The sequence below is a fragment of the Brassica napus genome, chromosome C5 (genome assembly GCF_020379485.1).
Source record: "Brassica napus cultivar Da-Ae chromosome C5, Da-Ae, whole genome shotgun sequence".
In the NCBI taxonomy this organism is placed as follows: Eukaryota; Viridiplantae; Streptophyta; class Magnoliopsida; order Brassicales; family Brassicaceae; genus Brassica; species Brassica napus.
In genome coordinates this window covers 13,064,997-13,090,952 of record NC_063448.1, presented here as the reverse complement: position 1 = coordinate 13,090,952, position 25,956 = coordinate 13,064,997, and the positions used below count along the sequence as shown (strand labels likewise).

The 25,956-nt window shown below is 38.1% G+C and overlaps 3 protein-coding genes and 1 non-coding gene across 11 annotated transcripts; 3 read left to right on the top strand and 1 right to left on the bottom strand.

Annotated features, from left to right (window-relative positions):
• Positions 1–3,453: 3,453 nt before the first annotated feature.
• Positions 3,454–3,560, top strand: LOC125588072. Its single transcript, XR_007324467.1, has one exon. It is a non-coding gene; the product is annotated as a small nucleolar RNA R71 (small nucleolar RNA).
• A 7,830-nt stretch (positions 3,561–11,390) lies between these two features.
• On the top strand, positions 11,391–12,952 carry BNAC05G16650D. The gene is made up of 2 exons (XM_013816529.3): positions 11,391–12,275; positions 12,581–12,952. Exons 1-2 carry the CDS (start codon positions 11,629–11,631, stop codon positions 12,636–12,638), a joined length of 705 nt encoding a protein of 234 aa, XP_013671983.1. The 5' UTR covers positions 11,391–11,628; the 3' UTR covers positions 12,639–12,952.
• A 514-nt stretch (positions 12,953–13,466) lies between these two features.
• On the top strand, positions 13,467–16,501 carry LOC106376443 (TOM1-like protein 3). 8 transcript variants are annotated; one of them, XM_013816525.3, is made up of 11 exons: positions 13,471–13,712; positions 13,812–13,823; positions 13,966–14,127; positions 14,230–14,308; positions 14,416–14,514; positions 14,618–14,731; positions 14,829–14,980; positions 15,073–15,154; positions 15,239–15,324; positions 15,405–15,608; positions 15,693–16,501. In XM_013816525.3, exons 3-11 carry the CDS (start codon positions 14,018–14,020, stop codon positions 16,276–16,278), a joined length of 1,512 nt encoding a protein of 503 aa, XP_013671979.1. In that variant the 5' UTR covers positions 13,471–13,712; positions 13,812–13,823; positions 13,966–14,017; the 3' UTR covers positions 16,279–16,501. The 8 variants fall into 8 exon arrangements, with proteins under 8 accessions (XP_013671981.1, XP_013671977.1, XP_048612743.1 ...); XM_048756784.1 differs by having other exon boundaries at positions 13,474–13,712; positions 13,972–14,127; XM_013816527.3 differs by lacking the exon at positions 13,812–13,823 and having other exon boundaries at positions 13,467–13,756; positions 15,423–15,608.
• Positions 16,439–18,068, bottom strand: BNAC05G16630D (uncharacterized protein C57A10.07). Its single transcript, XM_013816528.3, has 3 exons — positions 17,201–18,068; positions 17,001–17,122; positions 16,439–16,918 (listed from the first exon to the last, which is right to left on the bottom strand). Exons 1-3 carry the CDS (start codon positions 17,793–17,795, stop codon positions 16,583–16,585), a joined length of 1,053 nt encoding a protein of 350 aa, XP_013671982.1. The 5' UTR covers positions 17,796–18,068; the 3' UTR covers positions 16,439–16,582.
• Positions 18,069–25,956: the final 7,888 nt, after the last annotated feature.

The window sequence follows — 25,956 nt, the reverse complement described above, 5'->3', positions numbered from 1 at the left end:
AAAATCCATCTCAAGAGCCTGGGTTTTGCATCCTTCTTGGCCAAAAGGTGTCTCAAAGCAGCATGATCTGTGTAGACAATGACTTTAGATCCCACCAAGTAGCTTCTGAACTTCTCAAAGGCAAAGACAATGGCTAGCATCTCCTTCTCTGTTGTGGCATACCTCATCTGAGCATCATTCAGGGTTTGGCTCGCGTAGTAGATCACATGGGCCTTGCCATCTTTCTTCTGCCCCAAAAAAGCTCCCACAGCATAGTCACTAGCATCACACATGATCTCAAAAGGGAGATCCCAATCAGGTGGCTGGACAATCAGAGCACTGATGAGTTCACCTTTCAGCTTCTTGAAGGCTTCTAGACATTCCACATCAAAGCTGAAAGTGGCTTATTTGCACAGCAACCTGGTCAATGGTCTAGTGATCATGGAGAAGTCCTTGATGAACCTTCTGTAGAACCCAACATGACCAAGAAAACTTCTGATGTCTTCCACTGTTTTTGGTGGGGGCAAACCAACCATAACATCGATCTTAGCCTTATCCACCTCAATCCCCTTCTCTGAAATCTTGTGTCCCAGCACAATCCCTTCCTTAACCATGAAGTGACACTTCTCCCAATTCAGCACAAGGTTGGTGTCTTCACATCTCTGTAGGACCCTGCACAAATTTGACAAACAAGCAGAAAATGAAGATCCGTAGACAGAGAAATCATCCATAAACACCTCCACAACATCCTCAATTAGATCAGAGAAGATTGACATCATGCACCTTTGAAAGGTGGCTGGAGCATTACATAGACCAAATGACATTCTTCGATATGCGAAGGTACCATAAGGACATGCGAATGTCGTTTTCTCTTGATCATTGGGATGTATGGGGACTTGGAAGAACCCTGAATATCCATCAAGAAAGCAATAAAATGGGTGATTTGCAAGTCTCTCAAGCATCTGATCAATAAATGGTAAAGGGAAATGATCTTTTCTAGATACAGAGTTTAGTTTTCAGTAATCAATGCACATTCTATGACTTGTGATGGTTCTTGTTGGTATCAATTCATCCTTGTCATTTCTAATTACAGTGATACCACCTTTCTTTGGTACAACATGCACAGGAGATACCCATTTAGAATCTGAAATATGGTAAATAACACCAGCATCTAAGAGTTTAAGAATCTCTTTCTTTACAACTTCCTTCAGGTTAGGATTTAACCTTCTTTGATGCTCGATAGAAGTCATTGATTCATCCTCAAGATGTATCATATGCATGCACAAAGAGGGTGATATTCCTTTGATGTCATCAAGTGAGTAACCTATTGTTTTTCTAAATCTTTTAAGTGTTTTCAAAAGTTCAGATAGCTCAGTTTCAGTAAGTTCACTACTCACAATGACAGGATAAGTTTCATTAGGACCAAGGAATGCATACCTTACACCATGGGGGAGAGGTTTAAACTCCACTTTAGGCGCCTTAAGCTCGCTCCAGTCATCTTGCTGGGTGTCCTCTTGTTGAGTGACTAAGGTTTCTTGATGAACCACTTGTGGCAACTCCTCATACTGATCCTTACTAACAAACCCTTTGTGTGAATCCAACATCATCCCATAGGCAGTACTCTCCAGGTTCTCAATCACTTCAACCTCTCTCTCTATCGTCAAAGCATGCTGTAGAGGGTCTCCTAGTGACAACTCTTCAAGGAGCTCATCAGCAAGGGCGTCCATCTCTTCAATGTAGAAGACTTGCCCTTGAATCGTTGGTTTCTTCATTACCTCCTTGATGTCAAAGTGGAGAATGTGCCCTTTACCCATGTGGAGATCAATCTTGCCCTCTTTCACATTAACAATAGCTCCTGCTGTAGCTAAGAAAGGCCTTCAAAGGATTAAGGGATCTTGAGCTTCCTCACCCATCTCAAGCACCACAAAGTCTGTAGGGATCTCATAGTTTCCAACCATCACAGGGAGGTCCTCCAAGATACCCACAGGGTACTTCACTGAACGATCAACCAATACCAGAGAAAGTCTACACTTCTTGTACTGCGTGAAACCAAGCTTCTTAGCAACAGATAAAGACATCAAGCTAACACTAGCTCCCAAATCGCAGAAACATCTGTCAAATACCATAGGTCCAAGAGCACAAGGTAATGTGAAGCATCCTGGATCTTCAAGCTTCTTTGGAACAACAAGGCTCTGGATGATGGCACTGCACTCATGAGTGAGAATCATCATGCCCTCCATCTCTTTCTTCTTTGCAGCTACAACATCTTTCATGAACTTGCTATATTGAGGAATCAACATGAAAGCATCAATAACGGGCATTGTGACTCGAACTTCATTCATCTGCTTCTCAAATAGAGCTTTGTACTTCTCTAGCAGCTGCCTCTTGAATCTACCAGGGAATGAAAGTTTGGGTTCATAGGGAGGAGGAACAAAAGAATTCTCACTTGGTGGAACAACAACTTCACCATCTTTCACTGTTTTCTTCTTTTCCCCAACCTTTCCTTTACCTTTGGCTTCGACAATCTTCTCCAAAATCGCATCATTGATCTTCTCATCAACAATCACCACTTCATCATCTATGTTGATGGCCACTCCCTCACCTTGTTTCTCAGCATCCTTGGTGAGAGCTCTATGAGGTAACTCCTTACCACTCCTGAGGGTGATAGCTTTCATGGTCTCTTTGGGGTTTTGCTCAGATTTTCCAGGTAAAGAACTTTGTTGGCGATTTTGGTGAGTGTTCATGGCAGCAAACTGGTTCTCCAAAGCTTTGAACTTGTTGTTGAGATAATTGTAGCTCCCATCAATCTTTGAGTGAAGGTTCTTCAACTCATAACCAACATGCTTCTCACTTCTAGTCTGAGACTCCAAGATTTGTTTCAGTATGGCATCAGTGTTGCTTTCTTGAGGAGTAGAGGTAGAAGGATTAGCTTGTTGTTGGGAAGAATGGTGTCCTTTGTTGTTGAAACCAGGGGGAGGGTTTTGCTGAAGCTGATAGCTGCCTTACTGGTTGTTCCTAGGCTGATAACCACTCTGTTAGTTGTTGGAATAGGATTTCTGTTGGTAGTTGTTGTACTGAAAGTTTGACTCTTTTTTGTACCAGCTACCATTGTTGTTAATGAAACACAGCTCTTCTTGACCTTCCAAACCCTCAACCTCATGGACAACAGGTGGTGTCTCTTGGTTTGAGTTACCAACAAAGTTCAGCTGCTCTTGGGTGGATTTATCAGCAATGAGTATGTCTATCTTATCCTGTAGAGCCTTTAACTTCTTCCTCGTCTGCTTGTCATCTGTTCTACTGCCTCTGTCGTGGTCTCCACTGTAGACTGTGTCACTCTTTACCATGTTGTCAACCAGCTCTTCTGCATATTCCTCAGTTCTTCCCAAGAAGAACCCATTGCTAGCTGTATCCAATCTGGCTCTGTACTTAGGAAGAGCACTCCTGTAGAATGTGCTTAGCAAGCTTTCCTTAGAGAAACCATGGTGTGGGCATTGAGCTTGGTAGCCCTTGAATCTCTCCCAGGCTTCACTGAATCCTTCCAAGTTTTTCTGTTGAAAGTTGAAAATCTCATTTCTCAGCTTAGCAGTTCTTGAAGTAGAGAAGAACTTCTCCAAAAATGCTTTCTTGCAGTCATCCCAGGTGGTGATAGAGTCGTTGGGTAGAGACTTCTCCCACTGACGTGCCTTATCCCCCAAAGAGAAAGGGAATGTCTTGAGCTTTAAGGCATCCTCGGACACACCATTGGTTTTTGACAACCCACAGTAGCTGTCGAACCTGTCCAAGTGATCAAATGGGTCCTCTACAGCCAAGCCATGATACTTGTTGTTCTCGATCACGTTGAGGAGTCCTGATTTGATTTCAAAGTTGTTAGCTGCCTGATATCTTGCATATTTACATGGTTTTAACCATCATTTCTTGTACATAATGATCATGTAGATTAGGAATTAGGCATCTTTAGGGTCCATTTTGCATACATGAGTCTTTATTAGAGGCTAGAGTGTGCTATGGAGTTCTTGGAGGTGTTTAGAGACATTTGTGGTGAAAAAGGGTGAAAGATGATCATGGATGGAGGTCTTAAAGATCTCTTCTGTTGCTAATATTTTGGGAAGACATAGTAAATTGAGTTAGCTTTCCAATGGAAGTGGTTTAAAGTCATTTGGATCTGTATTGGAGGAGTTATGATCGATTTACTGGAGGCATATCAACCCTGACGCGGGTTGGACCAACTCGGGTTCCCTTACCCGGGCCGACGCGGGTAGATGGACGCTGGTTAGCTTATCCGGGCGGCCTCACCAGAAGCTGGACGAGGAGCTGACGCGGGTTGGACGACGCGGGTTGCGACTGATGACTTCTACCCGAGTCGCGGGTTTTACTTTGGCGATTTTTGACATCTTTTTAGGGTATTTTAGACTTTCTAAAGGAAACCATTAGGTTTTCCAAAGACATATAAATACTCTTGTAATCCCAAAGTTGGGATCTTATCTTATTTTCTATCTAATCACAAAGAACTTTGAGTTGAAAGATCTAATCTTGATCATAATTTCTTATCTTTGCTTGATTATCTTGCTCTCTAATCATGTTTAACCTTGAATCATCCATGGTTTTGGGGTTATTCATGTCTATTAGTAAGTAGACTAATCTTGAATTCATGGGCTAGGGTGATTAAAGGTGATTAGAGAAGATCTAGGGTGTTTAGTGTTAGATTTACTTGTTTCCTTGCTTGTTGAGGGTTCTCAATGCTATTTTAGTCTTGATCATACTAAAATAGATCTCTATGCATTTCCTGCCCACAAGGTGTATGATGAAATGCCTGAACCAACTCTTCAATGCTTTTAGCTTGCTTTACCTAAGAGATTAGTTGCTAAAGGAGTTAAGATTGCTATTGCACTTGTTCTCCATGTTTGCTTTAGTAACATTCAACCTAAGAGATTAGATGCTTGAGTTGCTTTACCAAAAGAACATTCATCTAGAGATAGAACTTGTTTAGCTTAGTGTCTAGGCATAAGAAAAGTGTTTGATTGATACCTTGCCACCCTTAAATTGGATCTACATCACCCGAGATCAAATGTCTAGCCCAATGAGTCCTCTTGCTTCAAATTGAGAAAGAAAGATCATTACTTTATTGCATTAGCTTATTAGTTCTTAGTTCATACCATCTAAACCGGATCACACTTAGCTTAAGCATGAACTTGCATTCCCTTTGCTTTAGAATCACCTAGGATTTGTTCGACAATCTTTTATACTACATTGATTTGATCTTGGACCCTTGAAAAGTCATGCATCACTGCCACAGCTGGTGCTCGGATTCCCAGTCGATGACCATGAATGTTGGGGCGGTCATAAGTGCCAATGGGTCGAGCTGCTCGCTGTGGGTGTTGTGGAACGTTGTTGGCTTCATTGGCGTTCGCATCATCATGAGGTTGGTCTCCCATATCAATATTCAATCTCTGCAAGTGAGCCTGTTGCTCTTCTTCTCTTCTCTTTCTAGCACACTCTCTCTCTAAGGCTCTGATGTATGAAACTCTGGGAACTAGGTTTGATGGACCCCTGCTCCTCAAGTTCATACACATGAAAGTTAAAGGGAGGTGAATCAGTAACAAAAGAAAAAAAATGACTTAGTCTCAAGCAAGTGACTAAATCTCAATGTTCAAATCTACTCAGAATTCGGCAACGGCGCCAATTTGATGTTAGGAGTTTTCAAGGCTCATAAGACAAATGATGTAGTATAAAAGATTGTCGAACCAATTCTAAGGGATTTCAAAGCCCTGAGAATGCAAGTACTCACTTACTCTAAGTGCAACCGGTGATTTAAAAGATTTCTAAACTAATGATTAATGCTAATGCAGTTGCAGAATAATAAAAGCGATAAATGAAGTAACTTTCTTGACTAAGGGAAAAGAGAATTCATGGGCATAGGGATTAGACCTTGGGTGATCAAGATTCAAACTAAGGATGGCAAACAATCAATCAAACTATCAACCTTAAGCTTAGACACAGTTCTAAACAAGCTCTATATCTAGATGAATGTTCATTTACTAATACATTTCAAACATCAAATGTCTTTGGTTGAATAATATGAAAGCAATCATTACTAACAAGTCTAATGACTATCTTAACACCTCTAACAACAAATGTCTTTGGCAAAGTATGCTAAAAGCTTAGAAGAGTTGTCTCATGCATTTCATCAAACACCTTTTGAGTAGAAAATGCCCAAAGATCAACTTTTGAGAGGCCAACTCAGAAGATGCATTATGAATACTCTACTAGCAAGGACTAAGAATGATCTACACTAAAACATCCTAGCTTTAACCTAATCACCCTTAATCTCCCTAACCCATGAATTCAAAAGGTGATTACTCACTAATCTCCATGATTCCTCTTAAACCCATATTGGATTTCAGATTTATCATGTAGAGAAATACAGAGAATCGATATGAAAACAACATGATTGCAATAACAAAAATGATCAATTGAATCAAAGAGATGAACTTTCCAAGAGGTTTTTGGTGGTTTTCTTAGGATAAAAGATAATCAGCCTCCAATGGCTTACAAAAGGTACTTAAACATAGGTTTAGAAAGTGTAAAACGTGCATAACAAATGACCAAAAGGCCCTTGATTAATCATAAGTTCGACCAAATAATTGAAGCGCAGCGACCTCGGCACGTCGCTCCGGGAGGTCGCTCTGGGTGTTGGGAGCGACCTCAGGTAGTCGCTGTGGGACGTCGCTCCTGGCTTGTTCTTCGTGTCTCAAATCGACACAAACCCGAGCGACCTCGGGGTGTCGCTGTGCTGACCTCGCTCTGGAGCTGGAGCGACTTCGTGTCGTCGCTCTAGGAGATCGCTCCGGGTCTATTTTTGCACTCCAAAACGATGAAATGGCGAGCGACCTTGTGAGGTCGCTCTGGTAAAGTCGCTCTGAGAGGTAGGGCACAGCGAGTTCATGGCGTCGCTCCGGTAGGGTCGCTCCCATGCACTGCTCGTCCAATGATCACCTTTATCACCTCTTTTGAGCTTCAAATGCACCCAAATATCTCCAAGAACTCCATGTGGAACTCCAATACCTAATAAAGACTCATGTATGCAAAATGCAACCTAAACATGGCTAAATCCTAGTCTATATAATCAAAATGCACATGGGTGAATGGATAACACAATGGAAATATGCAAGATATCAATAGTAAACATTTTTTAAGTTTAATTTGATTTTATGAAGTGTTTAGTTAGTTAATTTGCTTTAGGGGTTATGTTTAGGGTCTAGACGACTAACATGTAAGTCGTCTGGCGATTAGAAGACTTTTCTCTGAAAGTCTTCTAACTCCCGCTAAAAATATTTTAGTTTCCCGCTAAAAATATTGAAGTCTTCTGGGCGACTTACAAGTAAGTTGTCTAGTAAGTCTTCTGATCGAAAATATTTTACCTTATTGGAATTTTTGTCTCCATATATAAAGAAAAATTTACACATTCTCCCTCCTCTCAAATGGATGCAACAGAAATGGTATGTCCCTCATTCTAAAACTCTTCAACCTCTCTCTAATCTCTCTGAACTTATAAACACCAAACTTTATATCAATTTATTGTTTTTGTCTCATGTCTTTTTCACTAGTTTATCTTGTTTTGCAGGTTTTTCATCACATGGTTCTCATCTTCCACTCATGTAAAGGTATATTTATTAATTTTATATATGTATTTTTGTGTGTTCTATAAAGGTAGATCTATATAATATTTTACTCAATTTTTCTGTTTTTAAGCCATTTGAATGTTTTTGGAGATCCAGGTTTTTCAGATATAGATTTAGATATGCATGTTTTTCAGATCTGGAAGACTTCTGGGCTAGAAGACTTCCAGAAGACTTCCAGAAAGTCTTATGACGGAGTCTTTTCCCATGTCTCCCTTTCATAATAGATCTGAGCGTTTTGGTAAGTTTTATGTCTGATTTTTCTTCATTTGGTAACCTCATGTTGCATAAAGTTCATACTTTTTTCCCAAACTAAAACTCTCCAAACCCACTCTAATCTCTTTGACTTGAAAACACTAAACTTTATATGAATTTTTCATTTTTGTCTCATGTCTTTCTCACTAATCTATCTTTTTGTTGCAGGTTTTTAATCAGATTCTTCCACTTGGATATGTACTTTGTGTGTTCTATAAAAGTATGTCTATCTAATTTTCCACTCATTTTCTCTGTTTTTAAGCCATTTGAACGTTTTTTGATATGATATGCATGTTTTTCAGATCTGGGTTTGATATACATATTTTTCAGATCTAGATCAGACTTTCGAAGATCTATGGGAAGTCTTCTAAAATATAATGCGCTAGAATACTTCCAGGAAGTCTTCCAGACGACTTCAAAGAAGTCTTCCAGACGACTTCAAAGAAGTCTTCCAGACGACTTCCATGAAGTCTTCTGACGGGGTCTTCTTCCATATCAAGTGGAGTATAAGCTTATCTTTGTAGAGGAATGATCTATAATAGTTTTGTTTGTGGTCTGTTTTGTGATTTGCATGTGTACTCCTTTAGTTGTGACTTTCTTTTGTAAATTCGAAGAGATATTAATGAAAAAGTTTGGTAAATATGTTCATTTTCTCCTATATTATATTGCCAAAATCACTTGACATAATTGAAGTTATTGATACAACTTCAATAGCAAAACATAATAACACAAAAAATTAATCAAATTTATTACAAGTAAGGGAGAAGAATTCTCAAGAAAACTTAGTCAAATTCACAAAAGATAAAACATTACATAAGTTCAAAGCTAGAACATTTTCATTAGATACATAAGTAAAAAGTATATCTTATGATCTGAGAAGACACATTAAACCATGTTACTTGATATTCTTAAAGTTACTTAACACTTTTGAAAATTAAATAAACATATCTTAAAGTTACTTAACAAATTTACAAAAACTAACGTAGAAGACTTTCACGTTATACATGAATGTTGGTAAAAACTTTACTAAGCATGAATGTTGGTAACCTCATAAATATCACCAATTAAGTTATAAATTTCATTCAATAGCCCCAATATTGACTAATATAAATGAATTAACAAAAAAAATTAAAAATTCTTTATAGTTTTAGAGAAAATGAAAGTTTATTAAACATTGACGCAGACGACTTCCACGGAGGTCGTCTGGTAGACTTCTAGGAAGTCATCCATTTAGGTTAGTTTTGCAATTGATTTTAACCTAGACGACTTACATGGAAGTCGTCCATCTTTGTTTGTTAAAAAAAACTCGAGACGAATTACATGTAAGTCGTCTAGGGAAAACGGGTTAGTTATGCATTTGACCAGATTGTGTTAGAAATTAAACTTTTCCTGGATGACTTACACGTAAGTCGTCGAATAGAAAATTAAAAAATCAATATTTTGTTATACCTAGACGGCTTCCATGTAAGTCGTCTCAGGTTAGTTTTGCAATAGAAAAATAAAACCAAAAAAAAAAAAAATTCTAGACGACTTACACGGAAGTTGTCCGTCCGACGACTTACATGGAAGTCGTCCAAGATAAACAAAGTTTGACCAGAATCTCGGAATAAAATAATGGACGACTTCAATGTAAGTCGTCGGACGAACGACTTCCATGTAAGTCGTCTAGAAAAAAAATAACTTTTTTTGTTTTATTTTTCAATTGCAAAACTAATCTGAGACGACTTCCATGTAAGTCGTCCAAGAAAAGTCAAATTTATGGTACAATCTGGTCAAATGCAAAACTAACCCGTTTACCCTAGACGACTTACATGGAAGTTGTCTCAAATTTTTTTTTTAACAAATAAAGATGGGCGACTTCCATGTAAGTCGTCTATAAAAACACATTTAAAATTCAATTGCAAAACTAACCTCCGCATTGACCATAAGACTTCCATGTAAGTCGTCTACAGCCAGACGACTTACCTGTAAGTCGTCTGGACGAACAGATCTGGGAAAAAACTGATTTCATAGTTTCAACCAGTGAGATAACTTGTTTAGCACACAAAAGTCTTCTCCAAGCACCCAGAATCTCAAACAAATGTGATCCACCAAGAATCGTAAGCTTCAATGGTTCTATGAACCATAAAAATTTTAGAATCAAAATCTTGTGTTTTTTTTTGGATGAATATGGAGAGAAAGTGAAAGAGATGTTGTTTTTAGTTCATAAGAATTGAGAAAGAAAGAGTGTCAAGAGCTTCAAATTGGTTGTTCATGGTGGTTGGTGTATTGATGGCAATGACAATATTGTGAATACTTGAGGAAGATGAGAGTGATATAGTAAAATATGCTTTTTCGAAAGAAAAAAAAAGAAAAAAAAAGTGATGGCATTTTCGTGAATAATCTGAACTTTGGGGATGAAAGAGGCAAATCAAAGTTCAAAAAAAAACATGAGTTAGTTTTGTGTTTGATTTTAAGTTTAGTCATATTTGCAAAAAACTTATAATTTATTTTTAGTAAAAACTAGGATAAGACTTGCGCCTTGCGCATGATGAGTTTAGTTGTATATTTTATCGATAATTTTTTAACATATTTGATCATTTTATTTATACATATACAATTTTTTTTATTGTTATTATATATATTTTTTCCGATGGACTAGATCAATTTTTATTAAAAATTGTGGAACTAAACTATAATTAAACTATAATTAATATATCATGAGTTGATCGGATTGGATATTAAACAAATTATGACATAAGAACCTTGTTTTTTTCCACCGAACACATTCTTGAAAAAAAGTGAACAGTAGTGTTTCCAAAGTTGAATTATTTTGACATTTATCTTCTATATGGTTTTGAAAGGTTTCAGATCAACCATCGAATTGATACAAGTCATTTTAAAAATTCAAAATATAACATATAAGAAAAAATCTAATTTTTTATTATATGGTTAATGTGATTGTTTGTTTTTTTAATAATATAAAATTGAACAAAAATGAAAAAGGATGCAAAAATTGTTATCAAATCTTTATTATTCATTAGTCATTAATTGATATATATATGTTAATCATTCTGTAGTTTTTATTTTTAAAAATAATAGTTTTTATATTTTGGGTTAACATAATGTTATCTAGTAATTGGATTTGGACCAACATTTTTTCAATTGATTGTTAAGTTACACTTAAGATTGTAATTTTCTAAATGATGCTCGATTAATATATAGGGATATATCGTTTTCTAGCTTGATGGACCGTTGTCTAAGTTACGGCCTCTGAGTCCACGAAGCAAAAGAAGAAGAAGAAAAACTATCATATGGCCATCCTAGACTTTATGAGGAGGATGATCTATCATCTATCTAGAAGGGCTTGACCTTCAAGAGTCCCAATCCCTTAACCTTCCTGATATCCCGTGACGATCTGCCAATCATATTAAACCCCATCTGACAGCAACAACCTTCTTCCTATTAAATACTACTAAACTTTAACCACTCTGAAATTACAACGTGACATTCAAATTAAAGCCAACAATCGTTTTAAAGATGTTCAGACCTAAACTTTATCAAACTTAAAAATAAAATAAAAACCCTTATATATAGTATTACCGTATATACCACTACAGATTCCCATGAACGGGTCAAGCAAGATACATATATCTCTCTCTTTTTGTAACTGCCAACTAGTTGTTTCCGAACATAACTCACTTACGGATCTTGTCTCTCTCGTTCTTGCAACATCGCTATGTTAGATCCTTCAGCTAAAACCTACAGTCACCACTTGTGTTTCCCAAGTCTTCCCGATGATCACTCAGACTCCGGCGTCTGTTCTCCCACCCTGTGGAGTACAAGCCCACCGAGAAGTCATCCTCGTCACCGGCCGGAAGATTACTCTAGCCTTTCTCCGGATTCAAAAGCTCAGGCTATCGCTCGTGGACAACGGGAGCTTATGGAGATGGTTAGTAAGATGCCCGAGTCGTGTTACGAGCTTTCCTTGAAGGATATTGTCGAAGCAAGGGGACACGATGAGAATGACAGGAAGATCTTCGATGAGTTGACTCAGAGAACAAGTAAGGTTGTGAGGAAGACGAAGAGTGGTAAGCGAGTTGATCCGAGTCGAAACAGTGGTGGAAACAATAGTGGGTTTCTTCTCAAAATGATGTTTCCGTTTAGCTTTGGATCTAAGAAAGATACGAGCAAGAAGAAGAAGAAGAAGAAGAGAAAGGGGAAGGATTCTGTTAAAGATTCTCAGGTTTCACCGAGACCTTCGATCTCTGATGAGTCTGTTAAAACAGAGGATAGAGATTGGTGGAATAGATTGTCTGAGTCTAGTGGAAGTGGGAGCACAAAGAGGAGTGGTAGTAGCAATAGCAACAGCAGTAACATCATAAGGTATGTTTGAAAAGGCTTCATCTTTCATTTTCTCTTCATCATGTCAAGTGTTAAAAGACTTGTTGTTGTTGGTTGTATGGAAATTGAAAGGTTCTTGTTTAGTTTTAAGACTCCTTTATCTTGGCTAGTTTAATGATGAAACTCTGTAGATTATATTATACCAAAAAACACACTAAAGATGATAATTATAAAGAATTTAAATGTTAAGATATAGGACTGTTGTCTGAACGATTCCTTGTGCAGCATAAGATAAACCACATCGGGCGTTGTTTATGGAAACTTATGGGGTTTGGATCAAAATGCAGGGATAAAAAGAGTAGCTGCATGTTGTCTTTCCTCTGGTGTGTACGTTCACGAGACTAAAACCAGTTTAAACTCGATGTATGGTGAGTGGTGACCCTTCTTGGCTAAATAAATCTTCCAAGAACAGAGGACATGATACCAGAGAACCTTTGAATGTGCGGCTATAAGAAGAGAGAACTTTTCTGATGACACTCCTAAATTTTGCTTTGTTTTTGTAAGCCTGTCTATGGTTTTGGATACCGTTTTATTTGTGTAATTAGAGTTTAATGTGCACTGATTAGTCTCTCAACTCAACTATGGAATTTTGAATCCTTCATGTACAGTATATGTAGCTTAACTTTTTCTCTTATGGTCTACCACTTGATTATCTTTCCTTTATATGCATTAAAAGCCTAAAACTAATAATATCATCTCTGCCTAAAAAGTAGCGTTTTAAACCCTTTTCGTAGAGAAATTTCTGAGGATAATTTTTTTTTTTAAAGAAAATGACCGAAATAACTTAAGGTTTAGAGTTAAATAGTTGAGTTCCGGATAGAATTTCAAATTTTAAAAAATAAAAAAATAAAATTAAAATTTTCAAAACAAAAAAGACTATTTTGGTCATTTTCTTTTTTGGATACTATTTTTGTGACAAAAATTTTAAAATGGAGAGAATTGTGCCTTTTTTTTTTATTTGCTTAAAGAAATTTGTGTTCAGCAGCTGTTCTTGTCCAAACGCGCGTCTTCGTTTTCGGTGTGTTTGGAAACGCGTTTTATTCGTACAACGGTTGGGATACGCGGTTCGCAGAAGCAAAGTCAACAATGAAATCAAGCAAACAAAAATGAGTGGATATTTTCTTTGGTATTTTTGTACAAATACGAATGATAAATAGAAAGAATAATCGACATTCTTTATATTTTTGCTGACACCGTCCGTTACGTTAGCATAAGTGATATAGAAGTTGGCATCTTGCAGAATAGTAATAGAACAAAGAAGACGCAGTTGATTTTATGGACGGCTGATGACGACGATGATGATGATGACCTGCTGATACAAAAAGCCCGATCGTGTTCACATACCAAGTTTAGATTTTCTTCTTCTTCATAAAGCTGTCTTCGTCTTCTCGATCGTGAGACGCACAAAATCTTCGCTCGGTCTTTCATCATCCCCTTCTCAATTAAATTGAGTCCACAGAGAGGTCTTTATTGTTTGATCTCTCACTTGATTGGATTGTTTTTTTTTTTGTTTTATAGGTGATGCTTCTGGTCTGTGGAATTGCGAGATAGGCTATTATTTGTTTTCTTTATTAGTCTTTGCGTCTTTATTTCTCCTTAAACTGGCTTCTTCTGTCTAGAATCAAGAAGTTATATAATGATATTTGAACTTGTGTTTTGTTATACTTGTTAGTTGTAGGAAGCTTGAAACTTTTAGGATTTGACTGAAAGAGCGATCTTGCTATATGGCGAATAACGCGGCTGCTTGTGCTGAGAGGGCTACGAATGATATGCTGATTGGTCCTGATTGGGCTATCAACATTGAGCTCTGTGACATTATCAACATGGATCCTAGGTAGGTAACATCACCTCATGTGTTCTTCTTACTCTCATTTTGAATTACTTTTTTGTCTGATTGAGTTTAGGCTAAGTTTTTGAGGCTATTTTGTTTCTGTAGTCAAGCAAAAGAAGCAGTGAAGGTACTCAAGAAACGGTTAGCAAGTAAAAATTCTAAAGTTCAGATTCTCGCTCTTTATGTAAGTCCTCTTTTCACACCCTTCCTTTGCTACAATGCTTTGGTTCTGTTTATTGTACTGATCTTCTCCCTTCGTGGATGCTCGGGGGATACTGGATATTGTTTCAGGCTTTGGAAACTCTGAGTAAGAATTGTGGAGAGTGCGTGTATCAGCTCATCGTCGAACGTGATATTTTACCTGATATGGTCAAAATTGTGAAGAAAAAGGTTCTCTTACGTACCATCTCTCACCTCACTTTTGAGCTTGTTATATTTCATTTCTATTATGAAATTCGCTTACTCTCGAAATTTACCAAACTCACTTATGCAGCCGGACCTGAGTGTTAGGGAGAAGATACTTAGTTTATTAGATACATGGCAAGAAGCTTTCAGTGGGAGCGGTGGTAGATTCCCTCAGTATTACAATGCTTATAATGAACTCAGGGTGTGTAGCTTGGCATTTTTTTATATATATATATACAAAACTCTGTTCTTCTGTATCAAAGTTTTGATAAACCGGTTTTACCTTTTGGAAACTTTAGTCTGCTGGAATTGAGTTCCCACCTCGAACCGAGAGCAGTGTATCATTCTTTACTCCACCCCAGACTCAGCCTATTATTGCTCACGCTGCTGCATCAGATGAAGATGCTGCTATTCAGGCCTCTTTGCAAAGTGATGATGCTTCTGCACTCAGGTACTCTCTACTTTGCTAGACCTGTTGTAATAGATACATTCCATATTCTGTGTCTCAAGCTTGTTATAAAATATCTTTGTTTTTTCTTCTAGTTTGGAAGAGATTCAAAGCGCTCAGGGATCAGTTGATATTTTGACGGACATGCTTGGGGCTCTTGATCCAAGCCATCCTGAGGTAGGATATTATTACATGATTAGACATGGTGTCTCTGTTGTTTGATCTGATGTGAAACATTCACTATTGTTTCTATTGTCACAGGGTTTAAAGGAAGAACTTATAGTTGACTTGGTAGAGCAATGCCGTACGTATCAGAGACGTGTAATGACTCTGGTCAACACTACATCGTAAGGATTTGTTTGCTTTCTCCTTCACCCTCCTGTTCGTTACTAAATTTGATAGAATGTGCTAATGTTGAGAGAGAGAGACTCCTTCCATTTTTCAGAGATGAGGAGCTTCTGTGTCAAGGCTTGGCATTGAACGACAACTTGCAGCGCGTTCTTCAGCAGCATGATGATAAGGCAAAGGGAAACTCTGTTACTGCAACAGCTCCCACTCCAGTACCGCTTGTTAGCATCAACCATGAAGACGATGATGAGTCAGATGATGATTTTGCTCAGCTATCTCACAGGTAAATGCTAATGATCATCCTTTGCTCATTTCAGTTGAATCTCAAGACTTGGATTCCAAATATTCATCGAAATCATCTCTGCAGGTCAAAAAGAGAGGGTGCACGAGTGAGTTTCAACCCTGTTCTTCCTCCACCACCACCTACAATGAGGCCAGTACATGTTGAATCTGGTTCTATGGACTTCCTCAGTGGCGATGTCTACACACCTCAAGGAACCTCAGAGACTTCAAAGCCTCCGAGTACTTCCCATTCAGCAGACCGAGACGCTTCTGCTCCTGTTTTCGACGATCCAGCTCCCCGGAGCAAATCTCCTGAGCAACCTTCGTTCACCAAACCAGTTTATGACCAAACTGAGCAGTTACCTCGCGCTCCATGGGAACCTGAAGGAACCAGGGAGTTTCCACCACCAATGTCCGTTAGAACCAGCCAGAGGCAACAATACTCCCAGCATAGCAGTGTTCCTCAACGCACAAGCAGTGGCTCTGATTCCTCTTATGAGGATCTTGTGGGACAGTCCCGGAATCTTTCTCTGAATCCAACCGCCTCTGCTACTGCTGCTGCTACACCACCAAAGAAAGATGACAAACCAGAAGATATCCTTTTCAAAGATTTGGTTGACTTTGCGAAAAACAGGAAGTCGTCGTCTTCTTCCTCCAAACCCAACAATTAGAACAACAAACCGTTTTGAGACAGAGCTTCCAGTTGTTGCTTTAGTAATAATTACTCTTTTACCATTCTTCTTACTTCTTCTTTATTTGTGTTCTTGTTTCCTTTGATTGATGAACATGGAGGATGAAAAGCTTGTTTTTATAAATATATAGATCTTGTAATATATTTCAGGCAAATAGCATTTAAAATACTGTCAATACAATGATTCTGAAGTTTCTCTTTTATATTAATGAACATAAACCAAAAAAAAAACAAAAAGAGACCAAGCTCTTGATCAAGTATCTGTTCCTCTAAGCAAAGTCTAGTTATAGGTTTGACCCAGATGAGTCCCATGGGAGAGAGCCAGGAAAAGGAGCTGAACCACAGTACCTGAACAATCCTCTAATCTCAGGGCATCCATTAGGGTAAGGTATAGTCCTGTGGAAAGGGTCACGCTTCAGCTTCTTACGCCAAAGCGAACCAACGCATCCGTAAGGATCTTCTTGAAACTGAGCTCTAACCATAGCCTCCCCTTTCAGAGCGCCTTCTTTGGACTCAAGTGAAGCTGGCGTTCCCACGTATCTGAATCTTGATTCCGGAAACCCCATTGCTGAACGGTGCAAATGCGCAAATCTCTCCTCCTTAAAATCATAGCTCACTACCTGATCCACCAAAGCATGAAGGATATACATTAACATCACAATACTGATAGAGAGTGAGACATTAAAAAGTAAAAGTCTTTACTGTTATGTTGTGTGGGTAAGAGCCTGTGAGCTCTCTAAATCTACAAACACTAAAGAGAAGATTCTCAAAGCTGTCTCTTGCATGCTCTTCCGTCAATGCCCTTGACCTCACATCATCTTTGCCTATCCATTAACACAAAACCAAACCACATTTTACCATACAATGTAATAAAGATCGGAATCTAAAGTAATTAGACTCACCAAACCATCCTTTAGACTCAGCGACAGCCCAATAACTCTGAGCTTCACTGCGTGGTCCAGCTTCTTTACGAGTCTCACCTCCACTGAACAGAAGTAAAGCCTCGTCATCTTTACCTGCAGCTTCCACACCTTCCTCTATATGACTCAAGAACGTCGCAGCCTGACCCGGGTGCTTCTGATAAGACTCCAAGAACCACGACTCCTCTTTATCCATCTTACCGCAGTTACTGCTCGTGTAAACAGAATGCCCAGCAACCATCACGAGGTTCTTCAGATTAGCAAACGGATACACATCGTTATCCAGATCGTTCTTCTTGTAAGCAACCGCAGATCGAAACTGGCTCTCGTATATCGACGATAGAAAGATCAAAACCGTGATCCCAAAGGAGACGAGGACGATGGAAACGAGGACCGGGTGGAGTTTGAACAAGTGGTGAATGCGAGTTCCGAACATTTTGGCGAACAAAGTCTTGGGCTTTCTTGATTTTCTGACGGAACCTGACTCTAGATCAAAATCATTATTACCTCTTTGGTACGCGTAGTATGATGATGACTTGTTGGGATTGTTACTCGACCCGAAGGGATATTTATTCATGACAGAACCAAATCCAGGGATCGAGGACGCCAATGAGGGAGATTAAGCATTTACCCAGATCAGATTCAGGGAGATCAATGCGTGTGATCATCAAAATTTTGTTTCAGTGGGAATAATTACCAGAAAGGTGCAGACTTTGATCCAGCCCAGAGGTTAAAGCCTTGCATCAAATCCGTTGACCGAGAGTTTGGTGGAATTTGTTGAGGAAAGATCCAAAGACTTGTAAGGACAGTTAACGATTTGAACACGACTTCAGAAACATGTTTTGTCGAGGGTGAGCGAGGAAGAGACCAGGGAAGAGATCTTGAATACTTTGAAGCCCAAATCTATATATGGGCCTAATATTGTAATGGGCTTACTATAAGGTTACTATTAAAAAAATTGATTCTGTTATAAACAATGTCCATAACCGGCCCATACCTAGAAGAGAGATGGCCGAAATCCTAGAGAGAGACAAGAGAGAGGCTGCCGACTTAGGAGAGAGAGAAGCAGCCGACTTAGGGTTTCCATATTACTAGATTTCCTTTTCCTTATATTTGTAATTATCATAAATCTAGATAGATTAGAATTTGTATACTTTCCATTTATTTCTATCTTGTAATCCTTATATAAAAGAACCCCCATTGATCATTAATAATACACAGACAAATTTCCCATACTTTTACAACACGTTATCAGCACGATAGTCTCAAACACCCTGAGGCTAAAACAAAACCCCTAAAACCCTAAACGAAAGGAATCTACCTCAGAACTTCAAAGAGGTCGTTCTCCCAAACCGTGAAGACCCAGAAAATGATCAAGATATCAAATCGAAGCTCTTGCTAAGAGGAATCATTCAGTGCAAACCGTTTGTCGATCTGACCACCGACGCGCCCTCACGCCCCGATACAGTGCGCATCGATTTGCTTTGGAACCCTAATCCGAACCCGACGAACCCTAATCCGTTCTTGCTCGCGTCCCAGCTCATCACCATCCGATCAGCTCCAGCCCTAAGGTGTTCCTGATCCTAGACGACCTCAGCTTCCCGTTCGCATCACAACCAGCTCGCGTTCCCCATCCGCCAGCTCGCATTCCCGATCAGCCGCTTGCAAACCCGATAGGAAGCAGCCGCTCGCAAACCCGATAGGAAGCAGACGCGCCCCGCTCGCATCCGACGACGATCCGATAGCAACCAGCTCGCGTCCGTCCGTGTGCAGCTCGAGGTTAATCCGTTCATCTTGGTGGTCCGGTTTCAACAACCTGCAAACAAAAAGGTAACCCTAATTCTAAGAACATGAGAATTGAATTTGGATTGTTTGTAGAGATTGAAATCCTAAAATCTAATCCTTAAGATGAAAGCCATAAGATAATAGATCAAACCCTAAAAAGTAAATCGGAGCTCAAATAAGTCTGATCCCCTAAACACTAAATCGAGATTGATCCACTGATCAATTAAAATCATAATCTTAAAGGTTTTTGAATTTCAAATCTAATCCCTTTGATCAAAGATCAAAGTTTTCGAAATCCCCTAAACCCTAATTTGGAAAATTGGTTTTAATTTTTGATTTTAAACTTGAGTGTTTGATTGATCGCCTAGAACTATGATTAGGATTGTTTTAAACTTGAATCTAAATTGCTTATCTTGTTTAAACTGAAACCCTAAAAACCTAGAAATCGAATTTGAAGTTGTGGCCGTATGGCCTTGATACATTCTAGGTTAATTGTTCTAGATCATATCCTGTGGCCGTGTGGCCTTGTTGCATTCATATCTGAACATGATCACTACTGATTGATTGCAATTGAACTTAGAATCTAATGTTAGGATTGTATTGAAACTAAAATCAAGTGGCCGCATGATTTGTTTCATTGCTTGGCCGATTGGTTTGTTTGTTTGATTGAATCATGAACTGATAGAAACAAACCGTCTTAGGATTGAAATTACATGTTAACTAAATGCATAAGAGTTAAACCTATTGCACCCATTGGTCGTGAGGCATATACTTTGGCCGTGAGGCATTGTTTGAATGTTTAAAACTAAAACCCTAAATCTCGTTTTAAATTCCTAAAGGCCTTGAAACCTTAAATCCCATATTGCTTAAAACTTGAATGATTGATTTAAGGTTTAGAATTATTTACATATTGCATGAAAGATAGGTTGCTAGATCATTTGATTCTGAAACCCTAAAATCTAGCCACATATTACCAACCTTGAAATTGGTAAACCCTAATTAATATGAATTGTGTGGCCGTGTGGCTTTGTTAAGAATCATACCGAACTGCCGTGTGGCCTAATCGTTCTGATGCATTGCTCATACTCGCGGCCTTGTGCCCTTGATTGATAACTTGCTTGCAGCATGTGATAGAAAGCCATGTGGCTTAATGCATCATAGCTTGGCCTTGTGGTCTAGTGAGACACCATATCTGAATGGTCATGTGACCTTGTTTGCATATCTCATGAACCGGTCTCTAGGATCGTTGTATCACATCAAAATGGCCATGTGGCCTAAGCATCACATATAGACCTTGCATTCTCGACTTATCTCGCACCATGGTCGAGTAGTAAAGTGTTTTGGTCGAGAGACTTATGAAATCATATGCACTGATTATTTTGAATTGGTTGCATGAATTCTAAATCATGAATTGATTGATAATATGATTTTAGATGCCGAGATTTGAGCCATTGGATTATGCCATTCTAAAACCCTCTGGAGAAAATTATCTAGAATGGGCAATGAACACTTCGGTTGTCCTGATATCAAGAGGACTCGGTAGGAGTATCATTCAGGGTGATTATGCAACTAAAAGTGAAAAGTTAAGAGCCATAACAATTATGCACCATCATCTCACTGAGGATCTGAGAAATCAGTATCTATATATTGAGATTCCTCGTGCCTTTGGATAGAATTAAAATCGAGATACACAATGGTGCTATTACCAAAGGTCAGACATGAATGAATGAGTCTCAGATTCCAAGACTTTGAGTCTGTGGCCGAGTATCACTTTGCTTTGTCCAAAGTTGTTTACAGCCTGAGACTATGTGGTGAAGTGGTAACATATGATGATTTCTTATTCAAGACATACTCCACATTCCATCCAGGAGATCTGTTGTCAAAACATATCTACATAGAAAGAAGTTTCACCACCTACAATGATCTGATCTCTTCCCTAACAGTAATTGAGAATGATAAGTTGCTAAAGAAAAGTAGTGAGATGAGATATCCTGAGGCAATGGATCAAGATGAATCCAAGGCAGTCGTGTCCAATGTAACAGATGGTGTGGCCGGCTTATCTATTAACTAAGAAAGATCTCGACATTTGTTTAAAGTCTTTGATTTGTGTTTTGCTTTAAACCTAATTATCATTCACGATTTTATATATAATAATAGATTTGATTTGAGTTCATTACTATTATATCTTTCCTGATCTTATTTGATAATGTGAATGATTGATAAAAGAAACTGCCTAAAGGGCATTATGGTACGATATAGTAGCCTAGTAAGAAATCTATGGCCAAGGCATTGCCTAAAGGGCATTATATACACCCAAAGAATGTGTGACCCATTGAGTTAAAATGGTTTCCAAATAGAAACAATGGGCAAAAGGAAACAAGTTCCTTCAGATTTAAGAAAGAAAACACCTAAGACCTTATGAGATAGTGGTCAAGACTATACCTACGTACTCTACTGATCAAAACTATGCTACAGATCAGTATGATAAGAGGCAAGAGCCGTGGTGATCATACTGATATATCCCACGGAAATCATACACTATATGGCATGACCGGATTAGCCATCCTAGTCTAAACTTGATGCAAATATTGATATTGAAAAGGCACAAAGAGTTATCCCATAAGATCTCACGTTGTGTAACATGTACACAAATGGAAACTCATTAGGCTTTATTGTCCTAAGCATCACAAAATTATAGTATGTTCATGAGGGGGAGAGAGGATAAACCCGTGATCCATGATCACACATGATCAATACTACAAATTCGTGTACTACTATGGTCTATGACCATGCTATAAACGGCTCGGCCGCAAAGGCCATTACCTACAAAGGTTCGGCCGTATAACTCAGACTCTAAATTCTATAAAGCTTAGGGACATCATGAATTACATGTATATAAAGTTAAGATGCATCAGGCCATATAAGTGAGCATAGATATTCCCATCTCAGATTGAATACAGATCATAAACCAGACATATACCATCTTAAGAGACTTTGAATAAACCACCACATACATATGTGTCGTCTAAGATGGAACCTCAAAAGAGGATTGAGAATATATATTGGATAAAAGTATGACTTTCTCCCACGAATTTTAAAGAGACCTTGAGCCAAATATGGGTGATCAGATTATGGCCAGGTACACGGATTTCATGATCAATGAATCCGTCTATCCAACATTAAAAGGAGAAAGTTATAAGCTGGGTAAAGAATGATAATAAAGAGTAAAAGAATGATAAGAGAAATAGAATGATATTAACCATCATTGTCTTGGCAAGATCCTCGGACTAGAGAATATGATTTAAAGACGTCCAAAGAAAGATTAAACAAAGCTAGCTAATCAGATGCCAGACACTGACCCGAAAAGAAAAGAAAAGAATGACTAAGTCATAACCAGCTTAGCACCAAACGAATCTAATGTCCTAGAAAGAGACATAGTCAAGTTGCTACAGAGTCTATACAAGATAGACCAATGTGTTCCATAAGATAAAGGAACGTCAAAAAGAAAAGAAAAGGTGCATAAAATGACAAATACAGATCCGAGGTCATAAGAGAAACCATACCAGACATTGAGAAAAAGCTGCGCACCTACACATCTAAGGTACCAAACCATGTAGCTTGGGACGCCAGGCTACTAGGTAATAAAGGTCCTGGATAATAAGATCTCAAACCAATTAGATCATGTCTGGAACACAATGGAACCACATATATATAAAGAGTGTCGACACATAAACCTTTGTATAAGGATACGTAAGAGAGTAGCACTTGAGTTTAAAGATATAAGAGAGGATCATGAACCCACGAAAGAGTACTCATAAAGATTAAGATTAGATTGAAAGATAAACGTGGGGTTTTAAAGTATCTATAGAAGAGATAGGCATATTGGCCATACATATATTCAGAAACGCCATCTGATAAACCAGTGAAATAGATGGGTCTTGTGAGGGAAAAGAAACCGTGAGAGATGGTACATGATCACGAGGTGTAAAGGTGTTCATGTTTTCCTACTAACAGCATTAGATCATAGCTTGTTACACAAGGATACTCACAGAGACCAAAGGAACAGATTATAAGGAGATAAACTCCTATGTGGTGGATGCTGCTACAAATTTCGAAATTGACAAAGGTCTGGTCATATGAAAGAAATTAGATTGATATACAATGATGTAGTAAGCAACATATGGATCACTGAATGATGAAAGAACAACATTGTTCCTAAGCTGTTCATGGACTGAAACAAAGCAGCTGCATATATTATGTAAAGGAGTTGTATAAGAACAATCCAATTCAGTCAATATACTTATGAAAGAGATTTGAATTCCTTTTGTTTACTTTATACTAAACCAGCCTAAAGAAATGTTAATTGGTTGATACATATTATCTATTAAATCTGTGTGGGCGTCCGGCTAGAGGTGTCCGGCCTACTTCTTTGGTCATGGCTAGTGGAAAGGAAAGATCAGCCATCGTGTGGCTGAGGTCCATGACCTAATAATATATATTCATTGTGTGATATGATCCACAGCAACATAGGTCATGAGACGACATCAATATAAGGATATGACTGCAATGAAAAACGAATATGGCATTGCCTAAGGCAATAGAGATCGATGACCACATGTGAGATTCATGAGTGTATTTGGCCACAGTGCCATAGTTAGATAAGATTGTAAAATTCATTACAACAATGATCATTGATCAAGTCATGATCTTGGACACTCATGAGACAAGTTATGAACATGTATAAAAGAAGTCTATGACTCAACATGGATCGATCAGATTAGTGCATAGTCGATGGTAGTATAGAGAAAACTCATACAGTCCGTTATCTATCAATCATCATTTTAACATCGTCATAGGCGGCTAATAGCCAAAGAGAGTATCTGTGGGAATGTTTTGGTCGAGGACCATAGTCCTACATGTCTGACCAAAGTATAGAGTGGTCGACAGCAAAGGTTCACTTCTTGACCATGTACACACGATGTCAGAAGACATGAGAAAAGACCGGAAAGATCAAAGTAATCCAATTACGGTTCAGTAATAAACTTGGCCGATTTGATTACTCCCTTCCTGCACGTCCAGGAAAGATCACGCATCAGATGCGTAGACTAAAAAACCTACACTGAGGTTCACATCAGGGGGAGTAGTATGTGTTGTACTCTTTTTCCTTTATCATGGTTTTGTCCCACTAGGTTTTTCTGATAAGGTTTTAATGAGGCAACGTGAAGCGTATTACAAATCATGTATGGTTATGGCATCCAAGGAGGAGTGTTATAAATCAAGTGATGAATGTCCATAACCGGCTCATACCTAGAAGAGAGATGGCCGAGAAACCCTAGAGAGAGACAAGAGAGAGGCGGCCGACTTAGGAGAGAGAGAGGCAGCCGACTTAGGGTTTCCATATTACTAGATTTCCTTTTCCTTATATTTGTAGTTATCCTAAATCTAGATGGATTAGGATTTGTATACTTTCCATTTATCTCTATCTTGTAATCCTTATATAAAGAAACCCCCATTAATCATTAATAATACACTGACAAATTTCTCATACTTTTACAACAGATTCAATTTTATCATACTTTTTTAATCTATTACAAATTAGGAAAACTATTGCATCTTACAACCTATAACCAACATTTTTTTTACATGTTTTATAAACAAAATTACATCGTACAATTTTATTTTCATCATACTGATAATTGAGTCGTTAAGATATACGACTATAGTATTATGATTAAAATTCTATGTAATTTTATAATTAATCAGTATAACTAATAATGAATCGTATTTCAGAGACTCGAATTCTAAAATATTTTGATGCAAAAGATTAATGTATTTTCCATCGTATCCATGATATCACTTCTTTGATTTACCAAAAACAAAAAAAAATCTCATAAACAAACTATATTGCACTGTGTTTTTATGTCTATTTTCGAGTCGTCCTTTAAAAGCGTATATTTTATAAAATTTCTATACATATCTCTTCTCCTCTGTTTCAATATAGTTTAAGAAGGTAAAATCATTTTAGTTAAAAAGGTTCACTTCTACTCTTCTCCTCTGTTCCAATAGGAGGATTTGCATCATCAACAACGTACGATAGTTTATCTCAATCAGTAGATTCTCAGTCTGCTCCTACTACACATATTATGGAATTCTCTCCATCAATCTATATCAACACAAAGGTTCAAGAAACTTTAGTTGTAGATCCCTCAATAACACCGCCTCAAATTAATACATTTGAGAGTCCTATTCGTTTCACTGTGCTAGGAAATGTGGATGAAGCTGAGACTGAACCTTTAAACTCTCTCAGATTGACAAGAAATGAGAGGGATAGAAAACTTCTTATCAAATACCAAAATTTAACAATGTGACAGTGGTATAGTTGCATGCATGTTTTGGGTTACTAAGGCCATGTTTATCTTTAAGAAATCCATTTGGGTTTCTTAGGTTTTTTTTCTAAAAAAATAAATAAATTAAAAAACAGATCAATCGCGGGCCGCCACGAGTCAGTGGGGCCCGTGAACAGTGTAAGAAACTCACTAAAATCGGTTTTTAATTAGTAGTTTTTGTAACCGATCCTTAAGGGTTTTGTGGAGACCCACGCACTAAGAACCTCGCTAAGGACCCCGGATAATCATGCTCTAATAGCATCATTAACCCTATAACCCCTTATGGGTTTCTTAAATTTTTTTTTTCTTTTCTTTTTGTCTGATTAAAAAAAATTAATTAAAAGGCGAACCAATCGCGGACCGCCATGTGTCGGTGGGGCCCGCGAACAGTCAAAAATTCCATAAAGATCGATCCTTATTTTGTTGTTTCTATCACCGGTTTTTATAATTTTTGGTGGGGCCCGCCACTAGTTTTGGTTAAGAAACCCTTTTAAATCATGCGATAATCATAGCCTAAGTAACCCGGATTCAAATGTACTTTACTATACTCTATCAAGTGGCCACATA